At 42.6% G+C, this 19667-nt stretch overlaps 3 protein-coding genes across 3 annotated transcripts in view; 1 reads left to right on the forward strand and 2 right to left on the reverse strand.

Annotated features, from left to right (window-relative positions):
* LOC5577938 overlaps positions 1 to 19667 on the forward strand; it is a 474522-nt gene that overhangs the window by 339281 nt on the left and 115574 nt on the right. The gene's annotated exons all lie outside the window — the stretch shown is intronic.
* On the reverse strand, positions 1119 to 2699 carry LOC5577940. Its single transcript, XM_001663562.2, has 2 exons — positions 1570 to 2699; positions 1119 to 1511 (listed from the first exon to the last, which is right to left on the reverse strand). Exons 1-2 carry the CDS (start codon positions 2512 to 2514, stop codon positions 1251 to 1253), a joined length of 1206 nt encoding a protein of 401 aa, XP_001663612.2. The 5' UTR covers positions 2515 to 2699; the 3' UTR covers positions 1119 to 1250.
* On the reverse strand, positions 13852 to 15209 carry LOC5577939. The gene is made up of 2 exons (XM_001663561.2): positions 14240 to 15209; positions 13852 to 14180 (listed from the first exon to the last, which is right to left on the reverse strand). Exons 1-2 carry the CDS (start codon positions 15182 to 15184, stop codon positions 13938 to 13940), a joined length of 1188 nt encoding a protein of 395 aa, XP_001663611.2. The 5' UTR covers positions 15185 to 15209; the 3' UTR covers positions 13852 to 13937.

Consider the following 19667-nt stretch of genomic DNA (forward strand, 5'->3'; position numbering starts at 1 on the left):
TTGTTACAAATTATGTAATGACAGCTCAAACAAAGGTTTAAGACAATGCTGCGAAATAAAGCCTATTGAGCATAAATTGGTTATGGTTTCGTTGAGATACAGCTTTTTGACATTAGCTTGGTGAACCTTAGTTGTTAAATTTGAAACAGTCAAATTTTGCTGGCTTTTTCTCACTTACGATGCTGCCAAAAATTTAAAACTAAACAGATCAATCTCAAATTTTGAGAAAACGTCGCTCAATGGTTTACTGCCTATAACTGCATATTTGTCACATTCGACATTTTAGACAAATTGTAGTTAATATCAATGATATATACCTTTGATAAACTTACTGAAATCTGTGAGATCGTTCTAGAAAATTCGAAAAAAAACAATACCAAGTTGTTTTATTACATTGGTAACTATAACCGCATAACAGTCACATTGAGATTATAAATGAGCCTCGTAATGTAATAGCAATGAAATTTCTATCAGAATTATTTTCTGACTATTCACCTAGTATGCGATATGAGTTGTACAAAATATCAGCCTCAAATAAGCACTTTTGAGTTCCTGATAATTTTTAGAAATTTTAGTCTCCTCCCATACTGCCACAAAATGCATAAATGGCATTCCATTTACTCAATGCCTACTTTTGTCGAATGTTACAAATGATACCCCACTACCCCGGACGACATTACCCCGAATTCCAATATCATAGGGAAATGTCATCATGTCATTCATGTCAAAATTATTGTAAATTAGGGTTGATGGAATTCGGGGAAATGGCATTCGGGGTAATGGGGTAGAATCTTACAAATATGCAGTTATGGGCAGCGCACAGCATCCAAAAGGCGACGATTCTTGGAACCTGCAGTATAGTGAGACGGTTCCTGAACGACCACAACTGAGAAGCTCATCCAGCAGACTTTTTAGGATAATAAAAACCGACAAATAAGATCCACAGAGCCTTATCCCCTTTGGCATACAGATTGCCCGGGGTAGGTAAAAGTTTCCAGCATTTTTTGCTAAGAAGTGCCTAAAAAACATAATAATACTTTTTCGGAAGCAGGCATATCAACAAGTGCCTTCGTTCACTGAAATTGAACTAAGTTCCATTTGACTGAAGTTACATCGTATCACTGGTGTGCTAGTTTTATGTATTTCCCTTGCATCTCTGATATGCAAAATGGCTTCGAGTTTTTGGTGTCTCAAATAGAGACATTCATGTGACCTATAACATTTATACATAACTTCCATGTCAATTATTATTAGTTTTGAGTCCCTTCCGATGCGCTCGTCGCATTCCATAGGATCGTGAGTGCCGTGTAGAACAGCTTCAACGCCTGCATACTGGTAACCGTAGACATTTCAAAAATACCCCCACAGGTAAATCCAACCTTGCGCTGTGATCGGGTAATAACCATCAGTATGCTGGACTTCTGCGTTTGATGAACCTCTCTGCGCTCGCGGGTGCCAAAAAGCTTCAACGGCCAATCCGAACCATACACCTGATTGCCAATGTCCTGAACCTGCAATAAGAAAATTCTAAAAATCTCCCGTAGAAGTTACTACACCGCAGTGAAATACTCGATCTTCCAGCATATCGCAGATTCTTCCGTACAGCAGAATGGACACGATGGACAAGCCTGCATTGATGCCGTTGAACCGTACGGAGTGGAAGTCACCTTGCCGCAGTTGGACTACCAAGAGCAAACAGGAGAACGTCACCAGGAAGAAGTACAGACTCATAGCTGTCAGGAAGTACAACTTGCTTTTCTCCCGGTACAGGGTCACCATTTCCAGAAGACGTTGATGGCGCTCGACGCAGTGCCGTATTTCTTCTGAATTTGCAGTACTGAACGCCTCCCGGAAGTCGTACCCTAGGATGTCGAACTCCGCGATGAACACGAGCATCGTCGTGAGGATCGTTACCGTCGTTGCGGTTGCGACCATCCCGTTGATGAGGGTTTCCATGGGATATAACAATAGGGAAGCATAACTAAGGATGGGGCTGTCGATTACGTAATCCGTTGGACAACTGCCGAGCAGAAGCACGGTCCAGAAAGCGGAAACACTGGTGTTCATCGCAAAAAAGTACGCCGAGCATAGGAATATCACCGGCCTTGATCGCACCCGAAGTGGTTGATATGGTTTTTGACGGGTTAGTTCGGTCAGATGCTGTATTACAATGGCGAATCCGTGTCGTGCTGGAATCATAGCTATCCATCGGATTATGCATGAGGCACCTGCTCCAATAAAAAACCACATTCGAAGGTAATAGTCCGGATGAACGTCTTCTGGATTGACCAGAAATATGATAAAGACGCTGCATATCACGTAGTAGACAAATAGGTACGTAATGAGGAACACCTTGATGTAGATTATCTTGTTGGTAAGATCCCAGCTGATGAAACCCATCAATTGATCGAGAGCTTTCTGCAAGGCCAACGGATCTTGAATTCTATGAATGAATCCCATCCACCGCGGAAGGACAATGTTCGATGGGAATGCTGCTCGAATCGAATTGGACATGGTGGCGACTGAGGTTCAACTGCTTCGGATGATGATTGGCATTGGACATTTTTGAACGTCTACAACCAAATCACATCACCGAAACCTTCTAATTGATTCTTTTGAATCGTGAATCAACAAAATGTATGATTAGGATGAATCAACGGGAGAAGTTACAATGGCACGTAGTCGTTTGAACAGAAGGCTTCAAACGACTACGTGCCATTGAAAAGTTCATCTTATTGATATCAATCTAATTAAGGAATCGAGTGTCGTTAATTGGTTGAAAACTTTTACATTGAATGATGCGGGTTATGGCATTGTCATCTTCACCTGTTTCAAATTGAAATTTCCCAGAGACATTGAAACAAAGTTGGAAATTGAAATCAGGATAATTATTCACCGGTTGAGAATCAAAATAAAACGATCATCATACCCTCATTATTTACTACTTACAAACACACAAGGCACGTGGTATATTTGTCAAAACACTGGATAGCATTAAAACATGCACTATTTGCAAATATAGAGCCAATATAGTGCTTATTCAAAGCATGTGTTCATCAGGCTTAGAAGCATTAATGACGCAGTAATAGGATTTCTATGCGGTGGAAGGGCTGTTATGAGGCGTGTAACCATTTGTAGTGCTATTATAATGCCTGTTTACATCTATGATGCTGATATAGGGCAAATTATTAGTGCTTGTGGTTACTTGCGTTGTCTAAACTTCCTCTTGGAGTTTTTCAAAACTTCCCTTAGAAGTTTTCCAGATTTACCCCTGCATGTCATCAAAACTTTCTCCATCAGATATTCTCTATGAAGTTTGTAGGAACTAACCCTAGAAATGTGTCATAATTTCTTCAGTAAGTTTGTCAAAATATGGGGGGTCCATAACCTTGAGGTTACGCTTTCGCTTCATAAGTGGAAGGTCATGGATTCAATTCCCAGCCCCTCCTTAAATAACCCGTCCAGCCACCAGCTTCGAAGGCAGCTAGCCTCAAAACGACTCAGGAATACGGACAAAATTAACCACCGCAAGAGCAATGGACTAAAGCTTATGGAAATCGATTAGATAAACAGCAGAGCACTCTTCTACCTGCTCGGCGTGAGTGTAAAAGATGTAAATATAGATTAGTTAAAAAAAGAGCTGTATCGGTAAAGTAGATACAGATGAACTGATTCCGGCACAATAGTGGCCACGAGCACAGAGTGCCTTCAAAATAAACATAAAGAAAAAAAAAGTTTGTCAAAACTTTCACCGAAGACTTGTCAGAACTTCTTTTATAAGTTTTTAGGGGAAAGGTATTCAATATCGGCAGATAGGAATATGTTTGCCAAATTAAGTAATTGTGATAACATTGTGCTTAAAGATTATGTAGTCGGCGGGAATTGATTTTATGATTTCCATAGGAATTTTGGCAGAACTTCCCATAGAAGTGACAGAACTTCTCCTAAATATTTGTCAGAACTTCAATCGGGAGTTTGTCATAACTTTCCCTGAAAGTTTGTCTGAACTTCTCTTAGATGTTTGTACATTTGTCAGAACTTCTCTGGAAATTTGTCAAAACTTCCTGTGGAAGTTTGTCCGAACTTCTCCTTAAAGTTTGTCCGAACTTCTCCTTAAAGTTTTATCCGAACTTTACTGGTTAAAACTTCAGATGGAAATTCTTCGAACTACACCTGAATTTTTTACAGAGATGCTTCTGGTGGTTTAACAACAAGTCACCTAAATAGTTGTCAGTACCTCAATATAAATCTATTAGAACGTACACTATATATTTGTCAAAACTTCCTCTAAAAAAACTGTTAAAAATTCTCATGTAAGTTCTTCCGAACTTCCCCTGGAAGTTTGTCAGAACTTTACCAGAAAGGTTGCCAAAAAGTTTGACAGTCCTTTCTCCGAAAGTTTTTAAATACTTGCACTGCATTTTTGTCAGAGTTTCCCCTATTCCTTGATGCTCGTAGCTTCAATGCTGAAAATTGTTTAGTACAAATATTAACAAATTATAATTATTATAATTACATACATTTTGGTGTTCACTCCGCACTACCAAAGAAACGGCCTCCCGAACTCTTCCTTCCTATAGAACACTACTGAGTATTTCTTTAATTCAGTGTTACCAGTTTCACAAACAATTTCCGTCACAACAAAGTTCATCGTATTTCTTCTAAGGAATTTTTCTGGTATGCTTCCGTAAGTTTCCCAAAGCTGTTCTTTGAAGCTTGTAAATACTTTTATTAGAATTATGTCCACCCATTATTCTTTAAATATCCTGATATGTCGAATCGCTTCTCCGATTAAATCGGATCATTGGAATCGATAATTTTGAATCGATTCGATTTACACATGTTTAAACATGTTCGCAAAATAAGATTAAATGCAATTGCATTTGATTTTTAAATTCCTTCAATTTTAATAAAGCCTCGAAATTCAAAATTGTAATCGAATGAAGAAAATCGATTCACACGATTGAGAGTGCTCCTAACATCGATTAAACAATTCAATCAATCAGAATGGAAAAATCGATGTTCTGAAAATCGATTCAAAATCGCCCAACGCTAGTGTGGATCCTGTTATTCCGATGTGAATACTAGTATACCAGTGTGGATCAAGGGCCTACAGTATGAATCTTTGAATTGTAATGTGGATCCTGGAATACCAGTGTGGATTCTAGGATCAAGTGTGGACCCTGAGATTCAGGTGTGAATTCTGGGTTTTCCGTGTGAATCTTTGGATTCCGGTAGGCATTCTAAAAATTCAAAAAGGAGCTTCGGATTCCAGTGTAGATCTTGAGATTTCAATGTGGATTCTGAAGTTTCAATGCGGATCTCGAGATTTCTGTGCGGATCCTGGAGTTTCAGTGTGGACATTGGGTTTCCAATGTGGAGCCAGAGTTTCCAGATGCCAGTGGGATTCCAGAGTGGATTCTGGGATCCTATGTGGAACCTGGGATTCACGTGTGGATTCTGGGATGTCAGAGTAGATCGTTGAATTCCAGTGCAGATCCTTTGAGTCCAGTGTGGAGCATAGGATTTCAGAGTTGAAATTGGGATTCTAGTATTGATCTTGCGATTTTGTTATGAATCCTTTGATTGGAATGTGGATGCTGGGATTCCTGGGTAGACCTTGATATTTCAGTAAGGATCCAAGTATTTCAGTATAGAGCCTTGGATGCCTGCTTGGATCATATATGGATGATATATCAGTGTGGATCATAGGATGTCAGTATGGATGCTAGGCTTCCAGGGTGAATTCTTGGATTCCAGTGTTGATCCTGGTATTTCAGTGTGGATTGTGTTTTTCTAAGTGTGCATACCAATGAGTATCTTGGGATTCCAGTGTGGATCCTGGTATCTCGATGTGGATTCTGGGATTCCAATGTAGATCTTGGGACTCTTGTGTGAATTATGAATTTTTGGGATGGATCATGGAAGTTCCAGTGGACTACCTGTGATTTTCAGTGAGGATTCTGAGTGTCCATTGGATCGTTAAACTATAGTGAGGGTGCTGATACTCCAGTGTGGATGCTAGCATTTCAGTGAGAATTCTGGTCTTCCATCGGGAAAGGTAAAATGGGAATCATAGTACTCGTGTAGGAAACCTGGGCTTTTAGTGGCTATACTGTGGACTTTTGTTGAAATATTGAGGAAATATTGCGGAGATTGAAATGCAATCCGGAATTCGCCTTGAAATATATTGAGAATTTTAATGTCAATATCCTGTGGAAATACTTTGTGAATCATGTAAGACTTCTTTAAGAGTCATGTAGGAATCCTCTGTAAATTTTGTGCAAAACCTTCAGAAAGGGTGTGGAAATAGTGTAAAAATACTGCGGATATCTTGTGAGAATCCTATGGGAATACCATGTGAGCATTCTCAATGGCAATTGAGTGAGAATCTGTTGGATATTCTTTGAGAATCTCGTGAGAATCATGAGAATGGTATCAAAACTTTCCTTGATACACTGAAAGAATTTCCTGTGGAAGTTTTGCTGAATTTCTTCTGGATTTTTGTCAGAACTTTCAATGAAAGTCTGACTGAACTTTATTCGGAAGTTAGTCAGAATTTCTTCTGGAAGCTTGTCAGAATGTCCTTAGGAAGTTTGACAAATCTTTCTCCAGAAGTTTTCACAAACTTCCACTGCATTTTTGTCGGAATTCACTAAAAGTTTGTCAGAACTTACCCAGGAAATTTGTCAGAATCTCCCCTCTAATGTTTGTCACTGGAAGTTTGACAGAATTTCCACTGCAAATTTACCATGTCTTCCCTTGGATATTTGCATAATTTTATCTAAAATTTGTTAGAATTTTCCATGAAAGTTCATTGAAACTTTCTTAAAACACTTTCCCTGGAAATTTGTCAAAGCTTCCCCTGGAAGTTTGTCAGAGCCTATTTTCGAAGTTTGTCAGATTTCTTGGAAGTTTTCAGAAATTTGCTTCCAGGCAAATACGAAAAAAATATTTTCTGGAAAATTGTCAGATATTCAACAAAAAAGTGTTTCAGAACGTTCCACGTAAATTCTTCAGAACTTTCCTGGAAGTTTGTCAAAATTTCCGCTAGTAATTTGTCTGAACTCTTTCCAGATAATCCACTGGACGCTTATCAGATCGTTCCCTGGAAGTTTATACGAAGTTCTCCTGGACATATGTCAGAATTTCTTTAAGGAGTCAGATTTTTCCCTGGATGATTTGAAAAACATCGTTTAAATCTTTGGCATAACTTCTATTGGAAATTTGTGAGATCTTTCTTACAAGTTTATCATATGTCCTCTAAAGAGTTCGCCAGAATATCTTGTGTAAGAAAGCGCAAAAAATAAATCCAAACTTATGCAGGAAAAAAATGTTACAAAATTCGCCTGGAAGTTGTTTTGACCTCTTCTGGAAGATGTTTCTAACCCAGCCTGGATGATGGTTCAAACTTTCCCGGGAAGATGATCCACACTTTCGTTGGCAGTTGTTTCAAAGTTCTGGGAGTTATTCCTCTCCTGGAAGTTGATCCGATATTCCCCTGAAAGTTTTTCGAAACATCCTATAGAAATTGTTTCAAATATTCACTATAACTTGTTCCGAATTTTCCCTAAAAAGGGGAAGGACCTGGTGTAGTGGTTAGAACACACGCCTCTCACGCCGAGGACCTGGGATTAAATCCTAACCCCGAGATAGTCACTAAAAATTTCAGTGACGACTTCCTTCGGAAGGGAAGTAAAGCCGTTGGTCCCGAGATGAACTAGCCCAGGGCTAAAAATCTCGTTAATAAAGATAGAAAAAAAAAAAAAAATTCCCTAAAATCTGTTCTTAAACTTCCGCAGAAATGTTTTCCAAACTTCCACTAGAAATTGAAATGCACTTATTCGGTAATTTGTCCTAGCTTTTTCCAGAAGTTTTTATGAACTTTATCTGGAAGTTGGTTTATACTTTCCTTGAAATTTGTTCAATATCTCTTATTAAAGTTGTTCCCTGTTTCTTTCGAAAGTTGTTCTAGTCTTCTTCTGAAAGTTATTCCAGCCAAACTTCCTCTGTATGTTTTTTCGAACTTTCCCTGGAAGTTGTTCCAAACTTTTCAGAAAAATTTTTCCGAACTTTTCCTGAAATTTGATCTAAACTTTCCCTAGAAGTCATCCTAAGCTTCCCTTGGAAGTTGTTCCAAATATTCCATGAAAGTGCTTCTTAACAATTTCCTTGAAGAATCGGATTGCCATCGTAGCGGACGCCGAAAAAATGTACCGTATGTTTCTGCAACAGTGGACGGACCGCAAACTCCACAAGATCTTTTGGCGAGATAATCGGAACGAGGATATCCGAGTATTCCAGTTGAACACTGTGACATATGGGACGGCATCAGCGCCGTATTGGGCTACTAAATCCCTCAAGCGGCTCGCAGAGCTGGATGGTCACAAATACCCTGAAGCGGCAATCATCCTCAGTAAAGACTTCTATGTTGACGACATGATGACTGGCGTTGACAGCGTGGATGAAGGAGTTAAGCTTTGCTGCGACATGCAGCAGCTGCTGAAGGGTGGAGGATTCAACCTACGAAAGTGGAGCAGCAACTGTTCTGCTGTTTTGGAGAAGATACCCGCAGAGCTCAAAGATGACCTCACCTCTTTCGAGCTCGATGACTCAACCGCTACTATAAAAACTCTTGGACTTATCTGGGAGCCTAGGACAGACGTCTTTCGCTTCAAGGTACCAGAGTGGACGTCTTCGGAAGTCTGCAAACGTTCGGTTATTTCTGACCTAGCCAGAATCTTCGATCCCATCGGGCTAATCGGAGTCGTGATCATTTCTGCCAAAATATTCGTCCAGACCCTCTGGAAACAAAAAGTTACTTGGGATGAACCGCTGGAAGATGATCTACGAGTACAGTGGATCGAGTTTCGGACCAGCTTGTCTAGGCTCGAAAACCTGCAGATTCCGAGATGGATCGCATTCCGGAAAGATTGTCTCTCGTTGGAGCTCCACGGTTTTTGTGATGCTTCAACAAAGGCCTATGGGGCTTGCATATACGTCCGATGTACACACTTCGACGGGACAATTACTACCAACTTGCTAGTAGCTAAATCACGAGTCGCACCACTCGCAGAGCTAGGAAAGAAGAGAAAACAGCTCACAATTCCTAGACTGGAGTTGTCGTCCGCTGTTTTACGAGAAAACCTCCGCAAGTATCTCAATGTCTGCTCAGTCATACTTCCACACCGATTCTATGATTGTGAGATATGGGCTGGCTTCAAATCCGTCACGATACCAAATGTTCGTGGCGAACAGGATCTCTGAAGTGCAGCATCTAACGAAAAATGGAACTTGGAGACACGTAGCCGGCACCGAGAACCCCGCGGATGCTTTGTCTCGCGGTGTTTCGCCAGCTGATCTCCAGCAGAACTCTCTGTGGTGGGAAGGTCCAAGCTGGCTGCGACAGGAGAAGAAATGTTGGCCGGAAGCACAAGAAGTTGTACTGGAGGAGCTCGATCGTTCGCATTTGGAAGAGGGTTCCACAGTAGCTTCTGTAGCAACAATCTCGCCGCCAAGTGAAGTTTTTGGCCTTCGTTCCACGCTACACCGGCTAGAAAAACTGGTCGCAATGCTGCTGCGATTCAAGCACAATGCTCTCCGTAGTCCAGTGAAGAAATATGGCCCGATTTCACTCGCAGAGCGAGAGAACGCTCTAATGCATCTAGTGAAGCTTTCGCAGCAGGAATGCTTTGCTCAGGAAATCGCTGATCTAGAACGGCATGGAGAAGTAAAACAAACATCTCGAATCAGATCACTTCATCCAAGATTGGTTGAAGGCGTACTCCGGGTTGGCGGCCGGCTAGAAAACGCTCAGGTTTCACCGGACCGAAAGCATCCCATGCTGTTGGATAAGCACCATCCTCTAACGTTCATGATTATGCGTCGTTTTCACTTTGAACATCTTCACGCTGGACCACAACTGTTGGTAGCCAGTGTCCGTGAACGTTTCTGGCCACTCAGCGCGCGCAGTCTCGCAAGGACGATTGTGCACCAATGCATCACCTGCTTCCGGAACAAGCCAACGGTTCAAGACCAGTTGATGGCCGATCTTCCGGCAGAACGGGTTACCCCAGCGCCACCATTTCTACGAGTTGGCGTTGACTATTGCGGACCTTTCATGATCAATTATCCCAATCGGAAGAGAATTACCGTCAAACACTACGCCGCAATCTTCGTTTGCTTAGTGACTAAAGCAGTCCATATTGAAATGGTTGCTGACCTTACCACCCAAGGCTTCTTGGCAGCACTGAAAAGGTTCGTGGCCAGACGTGGGAAACCAGCTCTCATTATGTGTGATAACGGTTCTAATTTCATTGGAGCACGGCGGCAACTGGACGAGCTTGCAACTCTGTTCAGAGATCAACAAGCTCAGCATTCCATCGCTACTGGCGCGGCGGACGATGGAATAGATTTCAAATTTATTCCTGCTAAATCCCCAAACTTCGGTGGTTTGTGGGAGGCGGCGGTTAAATCCATGAAGCAGCACTTGAGAAAGGTGATTGGACTGCGAACGGTTACTCCAGATGAGCTGAACACTGTTCTGGCTCAAATAGAAGCGTGTCTTAACTCTAGGCCGCTTACACAGCTCAGCAGCGATCCTAGCGATCTAGGTGTACTAACACCTGGCCACTTTCTTGTTCATCGGCCGCTGGCAGCAGTGGCAGAGCCGTGGCTGCAAGATATTGCTGAGAATCGACTGCCCAGATGGCAAAGAGCTGAAGATTTCGTTCAGCGCGTGTGGTCCAGATGGTCCACGCAGTACTTGTCCGACCTACATAACAGGACTAAATGGACCCGCAAGAGGAACAACCTTTTCGTTGGCACAATGGTGCTGATCAAGGAGGATAATCTGCCTCCTCTAAAATGGCTCTTCGGAAGGGTGACGCATATCCATCCGGGAGCAGATGGGAACATCAGGGTGGTAACTGTCCGGACCAAGGACGGAGATGTGGTTCATGCTATCTCTAAGATATGCATTCTGCCTATCAGCGACAACGAGCAAGCTTCAACGGCTGAGTTTTAAGCCTTCTCCAACGATGGCGCAGGAGCGCCTGCGGGAGTCAACCGATTCCCGCGCACCAGTTAAGTCTTTGTGTTTTATAGAAATTCAAAAAAGCTTAAGGAATGTTTTGTATACGTAGCCAACCCCTCCGACGGCCGGCAGCCGATCAGCGAAGCCACCCACGAAGTAAGCCATTTGTCAGCTATCATCACCCTCTTTCCGACGTCTATGATGCCCAGATGACCAGGTTGCCAGCGTCCAAGCTCAGCAGTTCTCAACCGGTGATAACCGGATCGGTCCCGTGATTGACACAGCTCAAGTCACAGGATCAGGCACCTTCGGTGCCTATGTTCGTTCGAATTCCAAGTTTCTTCAAGTGCAGCCTCCAGTCTGCAGGCAATTCAAGAGATGTCATGCTTCGATTATTCTTCGGAGTGCAGCTTGGTGCTTCAGGCAACCATTCGTCGTCCTCGCTCATCTCGAAACCCGAAATCCAAAACCTATCCAAATACCGTTCAACCTGGTGAACGCATCGTCATCGGCGCAGGAGCGCCCGCGGAGGCGCGCAAGCCTCCGCGACAGGGAAGTCGTTTGTACATTGTTTTAGACTTGTAAAAAATCGCCTCTCATCTTTTCCAGTCGTTTATTTTGTTCTGCGCCGGCGCGCCCAGCCGAAGCAACCCGATGTCACCAATTCCGTCCATCCGTAGCCAACGATCTTAAGATGGCCAACACGGAGGCCGAAAACCCAGGTCCCATAGATGCCCATCGATGTCCAGAAGAATATCCCTCTAGCGAAGAGAATGACGTTTCGCTAGACACCAGTTACGTTACCAGCATACATACAATAACTACAATTAATATTTCTGTTTCCATAACACTCTTTTGAACATATTGTATCCATCAGAACTCTAGTTTGTAGAATAGTACATAAGATTGTTTGAAATACCGCGTATTCCAAGGCGGCCGGTATGTAAAATATTGTATAATTTAGGCCATGATTTAACCCACTCTGCAACGATCATCAGCTTCACTGTATTCGCGAGATGGTCACTCATTCTCGCAGCATCCATCCAGCAGAGATGGATAGCAGATCATTCATCCTATCTCTCCGATTACCCGGGGATAGGAGAATGTAGGTATACGATCAGATAGTATGGTGAGTCTCAATTCAGTGCGCGAATAAACCAGTCGCAAATACAGTTCGTCCCAAATAAATGCTCTAGTTTTTTGTACCAAGTATTCAACGATGTTCAATTGTGTGTGATCTTCCCCGCCGGGACCGCGAATAAGAAATTGACCCATTGAGAACGTTCGTTTTGGTTGTTGACCAGTGCGCTAAGGTCGAAGACGAAACAGTGGTTCCAAGCTTCTTCTGGTAGTTGTTTCAAACTTTACTTGGAAGTTGTTCAAAATTTCCCTTCGAAACTTTCTTCAGTAGCTGTTCCAAACTTCCCTTGGAAGTTGTAATAAACTTCTTTTGGAGGTTGTTCCTATCTCCCCTTGGAAGTGGTTCCAAACTTCCCTTGAAAGTTTTTCCAAACTTGTCCTGAAAGTTGTTCCAAACTTCCTTTGGAAACTGTTCCAAATTACCCCAGGTAGTTTCTTCAAACTTTCCCTTAACCTTAGCTTTCCTTTGGAAGTTGTTTTGAACTTTCTCTGAAAGCTTGTTACAATTTCCTCAGGAAAATCATCAGATCTTCCACTGAAAGTTTTGTCCACCTTTCCCTAGACGTTTGTTTAACTTCTCCTGAAAGTTTGTTCAACTTCACCTGGAAGTATGTTCAACTGTTGATGAACAACCACTGGAAGTTTGTCCAACTTCCCCTGGAGATTTGTCCAACTTGGCCTGGAAGTTTGTCCAACTACCCCTGGAAGTTTGTCTAACTTCCCCTGAAAGTTTCTCTAACTTCCCCTGGAAGATTCCACAACTTCCCCTGGAAGTTTGTCCAACTTGCCTTGGAAGCATGTCCAACTTCCCCTGGAAGTTTGTCCAACTTCCCCTGGAAGCATGTCCAACTTCTAATGGAAGTTTGTCCTACTTCCACTGGAAGTTTCCACAACTTCCCCTGGAAGCTTGTCCAACTTCCCCTAGAAGTTTGCTCAACTTCCCCTGGAAATTTATCTTACTTCCCCTGGAAGTTTGTCTTACTTCCCCTGGAAGTTTGTCCAACTTCGCCTGGAAGTTTGTCCATTCTCCACTGGAAGTTTGTCCAACTTCCCCTGGAAGTTTCCCCAACTCCCTGCAAGTTTGTCCAACTTCCCCTGGAAGTTTCCACAACTTCCCCTGGAAGCTTGTCCAACTTCCCCTGGAAGCTTGTCCAACTTCCCCTAGAAGTTTGCTCAACCTCCCCTGGAAGTTTATCTTACTTCCCCTGGAAGTTTTTCCAAGTTCCCCTGGAAGTTTTGTCCAACTTCCCCTAGATATTTGTCCAACTTCGCCTGGAAGTTTGTCTATTTTCCCCTGGAAGCTTGTCCAACTTTCCCTGGAAGTTTTTCCAACTTCCCCTGGAAGTTATTCTCAGCTTCAAACTTTTTCTGGAATTTGTTCCAAACTACTACAGCAACTACAGTCGAACTTGCTTTGAAATTGCTCAAAACTTCTCTAAGATGTTGTTCCAAACATTCCCAGAAGTTGCTCTAAGCTTCTTTTCATTCCAGTTATTTCGAACTTCCCCTGAAAGTTATTCTAAACATCTCCTTTAAATTGCTCCGAACTTCCTCTTGATGTTGATTCAGCACGTCTTGAAATTCGACTTAATCATCTCTTGAAAATTGTGTTCCTTTAAGGCCTTTTCTCATTCTTCCTCTACTGGTCCAACTGAACTTCTAAAAACGTACCCAAATGTGGATAGACACAAAAAAACTTTATTTGCATCTTTCGATCTACACTAAGCAAGAATACGATCAACTGGTAACATCTGCAGAGTCCTCATTCGTTGGTAGCATTCCACAGCATCGTGAACGCCGTGTAGCACAGCTTCAACACCTGCATACTGGTAATCGTCGACATCTGGTAGATGTCTCCACAGGTGAACCCGACCTTCTTCTGCGAACGGGCAATAACCATCATCAGACTGCTCTTCTGCAATCGATAGACATCGCCACGTCCCTGATCGTAGACTAGCTTCAACGGCCACTCAGACTCGTACACCTGATCGCCAATCCGTCGGACCTGGAGAACATCGAATGAGTTTGATACTTCAAAGATGCTTCATTCTACCAATGACCTACCCGATCCTCCACCATATCGCAGATAACGCCAAACATTATAATAGTCACGATCGAGATGGCTGCGTTGAACACGTTGAATCGCAAGGCTTGGAAGTCGCCTTCGCGAAGCTGAACCACCAGCAGGAAACACGAGAAGGTCACCAGAAACAAGTACAACCCCATCGCAATCAGGAAGTAAGGCTTGATCTTGGCGCGGAATAAGTTAACCAGTTCTAGCAATTGCTGATGACGTTCAACACTACGGCGTATCACATCCACGTCCATTGTACTGAATGACTCACGCAATTCAACTCCAAGGACATCGAACTCCACAATGAAGCTTAATAGGGTCGTAAGAGTCGTCACCATTGTCCCATTGGCCGTCATCCCAAGATGGAAACACTCGACGAGATATACAAGTGAAGAAGCAGGCTCGACGCCTGGGTAACGGAATGCGAACGTAATAGGACAACTGCCTTGCAGAAGAATACACCAGAAGACGGAGATACTGGTGTTAATCGAGAAGAAGAATACGGAGCACAGGAAAATGACCGGTCGAGATCGATAACGCAGAGGATGGTACGGATCGAGGCGGTACTGGTCGGTGAGAAATTCGTGAATCGTTGCGAAGTGACGGCGAGCCGGCAGCAGGGCAATCCAGGGCAATGAGCAAGAGGCACCAGCTCCTATGAAAAACCACATCTTAAGGTAGTAATCAGGATGAACGTCCGCTGGGTTGACCAGAAATAGGGCACAGACGCAGCATACGACCAAGTAGATGTACATGATTACCACGAAGATAAGCTTCGCGTACGACAGTTTGGTGTCGAAGTCCCAGACGATGAACCCCAGGCATCGGTCGACGGTTTTCTGCAATGCCAACGGGTTTTGGATCTGATTGATGAATGCGAGCCACCGTGGAAGGACGATGTTTGACGGGAAAGAGCAACGCGTTGGATTGGACATGACTGCGAGTTGGATCTAACTGGCAGTTGGGTTATGTAGTCTTCAGCTAGTTGGATGCAACGAACGTATATTTTCCACTATTAATTTTAAATTGCTAATTCTGTCACAATTATCTACAATACGTGAAGTTCATTAGAATCTACTAGAAAATGCATGTCGTCAGGTTAATTAATCGTGCAAAAAAAATATGAGGGGAGATTCTAACAGGGGAAGTTGGACAAACATCCACGAGAAGTTGAACAAAGTTCAAGGGAAAGCTGAACGAATTTTTATGGAAAGTTGGATAAACTTCCAGGGGAATTTGGAAGATTTTCCGTGGGAAGTTGGACAAACTTCCGGGAGAAGTAGAACAAACTTCCAGAGTAAGTTGGAGAAATTTCCAAGGGAAGCTGAACAACCTTCCAGGGAAAGTTGAACAAGCTAAACCTCCAGGGGAAGTTGAAAAAACTTCCAGGGGAAGTTGGACAAAGTTCCAGCGAAAGTTGGACAATGTTCCAGGGGAAGTTGAATAAACTTCCAGGGGACGTTGAACGAATTTTTAAGGGAAAGTAGGACAAACTTCCAGGGAAAGTTGAACAAGCAAAACCTCCAGAGGAAGTTGAAAAAACGTCCAGGGAAAGTTGGACAAAGTTCCAGGGGAAGTTGGATAAACTTCCAGGGGAAGTTGGACATACTTCCATTGCAAGTTGAAAAGACTTTCAGGGGAATTTGGAAGAAGCTCCAGGGGAAGTTGGACAAACTTTCAGGAGGAGCTTGAGCTTGAGCTTGATTGGCCGCCCGTGGTTGCTACTCCAGTATTGCCAGATTAGCTTCACTTACACAAGGAATCAACCGAATGACTGTTCGGGACTAACAGACACCCACAGTGTATAAGTTTGTTTTCAGGCAACAATGGCGCCTGCCACGTCAGAATGCAGACCAATGAGGGGAAAGGGGGAGGAATTGATGATGCATTGAACTGGCTCCCACGTAGACCGTATATACCACTGCATCTACGCCAGTTCATGCGGGAGTGTAGGGATTGGGGGAAAGGCATGGCAGAGAGGTTTGCTCTTTGGTTAGCAATCTGCCTTAGTATCAGGCGTAAGGAAAGGCATGCTATAATGGTAAGATAGAGTGAAGCGTAGGGAAACGATTTCTTGTCCGTTTTTGGTTCTAGCGTTTTTGCTATGAACGAGTAGGGTGTGAGTATGGTAGATTGAGAGTGAAAGATAGAAGCAAGTGTAAGACTAAAGTACAAAGTACGAGGAAAGGGACGGGCCTGGGATTGAACCCACATTCTTCTGCATATGAAGCAGAAGCGGTAGCCATTAGACCACCAACCTCGCCAGTTGGACAAACTTCCAGGAGGAGTAGGGAAAACTTCCAGGGGAAGTTGGACAAACTTCCAGAGAAAGTAGGACAAACTTCCAGAGGAAGTAGGATAAACTTCCAGAGGAAGTAGGATAAACTTTAAAGGGAAGTTGTAGAAACTTCCAGGGGAAGTTGAGCAAACTTCCATTGGAAGTTGGACATGCTTTCAGGGAAAGTTGGACAAACTTCCAGGGGAAGTTGGACAAACTTCCAAAGAAAGTTGGACAAACTTCCAAAGAAAGTTGGACAAACTTCCAGAAGAAGTAGGCTAAACTTCCAGAGGAAGTAGGATAAACTTCCAGGGGAAGTTGTAGAAACTTCCAGGGGAAGTTGAGCAAACTTCCATTGGAAGTTGAACATGCTTCCAGGGAAAGTTGGATAAACTTCCAGGGAAAGTTGGATAAACTTCCAGGGGAAGTTGGACAAACTTCCAGAAGAAGTTGGACAAACTTTCAGAGGAAGTTGGACAAACTTCCAGGGGCAGTTGGACAAACTTCTAGGGGAAGTTGGACAAACTTCCAGGGGAAGTTGGACAAACTTCCAGGGGAAGTAGGACAAACTTCCAGGGAAAGAAGAACAGACTTCCAGGGGAAGTTGAACAAACTAAACCTCCAGGGAAAATTGAACAAACTTAACCTCCATGGGAAGTTGGGCTACTTTGCAAGGGAATTTGGACAAACTTCCAGGGTAAGTTGAACGAACTTCCAGAGGAAGTTGCACAAACTTCCAGAGAAAGTTGGACAAACTTCCAGAGAAAGTTGGACAAACTTCCAGAGGAAGTTGGATAAACTTCCAGTCCAAGTAGCAAAGTTAATTGTATGCTATTCTTGAAGTATTCTCTTACACCAATTCTATAAAACTAGAAATAAAACCAGTAATTCTACAAGCCTACACTAACCCAATTATAAACCTCTCATAAGACTAAAGTGGCACATACTAGAGACGGTGTTGGAGAGCAACTGTCAAGTATCTCTTAAAACTTGTAATCATCACTTATGACAATCCTCAACATTTCCTTAAACCTTCCAAAAGTAATTCTCAAGACAAGTTAAACTCACAATATGTTTATCATGTTGGTTTGACTAACGAATTTATAAATACTTCTTCATAAAATTATCAATCAATAATAAAACAAAATGCAAATTAAAACATCTGTGATGATAATTTTCTGCTATTTTTTCGATACCTACCTGTGTTTTCGGTTGTCACGCTTATTACATCGTGAATATCATGCATGAAGCAGCCGAAACGCACAATGCGCCTCATTAATATTGCATTTTCAGAAAAACAATTTCATCAATTTGGTGCCCGAAAATGTTGAACAATCCAGCATACATGAATTCTCCCATCATGGCTCCTTTGCCAATGCATCTATAATTACAATCATGGCGGTAGTTTTACTCAACACCAAGATATATTGGGCTGAACTCGGGCAAGTGTAACAAATATCACTTGAGAGTTCTTATGCTTAAGGCGATTTTGATGAAGACAAACTGATCTTCTTGAAGAACGTGATAAGATTCGTTCGTTTTATTCAAGAGAAGCACATTTTGACGTTTGTTTATTTACATTTTTCGTTTTTGGAGAAAAGCGTTCATGCTAGATTTTGTTACGGCATGAAATTTAAAGCTACAAAACGACTAAAGGTAAGTATTTCCAGATGTGGATAACTTCTTAATAAGGCCCAGACGTTGAGCAGGGAAGCAATCGGGCATTTAACCACATCCAGAAATCCACCATGCAGGAGGTGTCCAGTGGTCCAGTTCCGCTCCTATATCATGGCCAAGAGGAGGTAGACCACTGAAACTGGAGAAATTTATGATGTTCTCGGCCAAGAGTTCTTACTCTCGCTCGAGCGCGTTCTTACTGATAAGTACGAGAGTTTTATAAAACTGTTGCCAAGGTCATTTGTTTTTATTGAAAATGAAGTTTTATGTGATGCATCCGAAGTGTTCTTGAAGAAGTATTTGAAACCAAAAACGGTTCAAGATCATTTCTACTGGGTGAAAATCACTATAAAACCAAGAAGAATATGAAAATCTACGATAAAACTATCATAAAAATAAATAAAGCCAGTTAGAATCTAAATTGTTACTTGGGAGGGGAAGTTGAGCAAACTTCTAGGGGAAGTTGAGCAAATTTCTAGGGAAAGTTTAGCAAATCTCTAGGGAAAGTTGGACAAACTTCCAGGAGAAATTTGGCAAACTTCCAGGGAAAGTTGGGCAAACTTCCAAGGGAAGTTGGACAAACTTCCAGGGAAAGTTGGACAAACTTCCTAGGAAAGTTGGAAAGACTTCCAGGGGAAATTGGACAACCTTCCAGGGGAAATTGGCCAACCTTCCAGGGGACGTTGGATAAATTTCCAGGGAAAGTTGAACAAACTTCGTGGGGAAGTTAGACAAGCTTCTGTGGTAGTTTGAGACTTCCAGGGAAACTACCTGGGAAGTATGGAGAAACTCCATGGGAATTTCTGTTCGCAACAATCCATTTCCATCAAAAAGCCATCGACAATCCCCAATTATGACTACTATAGATCACTACCTACATTTATGAGGACATACGTTCCCAAACATTGCCTTCACGTCCACGTGAACCTCACTAATTGCTCAATTAAAACATTCGAAAGCCACGCGATACCGCCAACCAAACAACGATAACATTTCCTTCGGCTCCATCGAATCCAAACGAGCTGCAGCACGAGAGCACGAGCAAACCGAATTCCTACCCTGGGTTCCACGTGGCCTACCTTCTCCCCGCTTAAAGGGGTCCAAATACGTGCCTTCATCAATCCGCTTCAAACGGAACCACTTAGGAGCGCAAAGGAAACAGTCACGTTTTCCCACGTTCATCAACGACATGAACGGGCCATCGGCGGTCCAGTTGAAAAGGGAAGTTTGATCCGAGGAAAGAAGGCAAATGGAAACATTTGTTGATTCCTTCTAATTAGAATGGATAGGTGAAGGAAAATGAGTGGGACTTATTGTTGTCTTATAAATAGCCGCCAGTTTACATTTTCTGGGCGCACAAAGGAAACGTGTATAAGAAATTGATCAAATCTTAAATATAGTTTATGTTGTACGTGTTTATGGAAACTGAATACCTGACTAATTGCTCTGTTTGTTGTTTTTCA

This window comes from Aedes aegypti, chromosome 1, assembly GCF_002204515.2.
Source record: "Aedes aegypti strain LVP_AGWG chromosome 1, AaegL5.0 Primary Assembly, whole genome shotgun sequence".
NCBI classification, from domain to species: domain Eukaryota; kingdom Metazoa; phylum Arthropoda; class Insecta; order Diptera; family Culicidae; genus Aedes; species Aedes aegypti.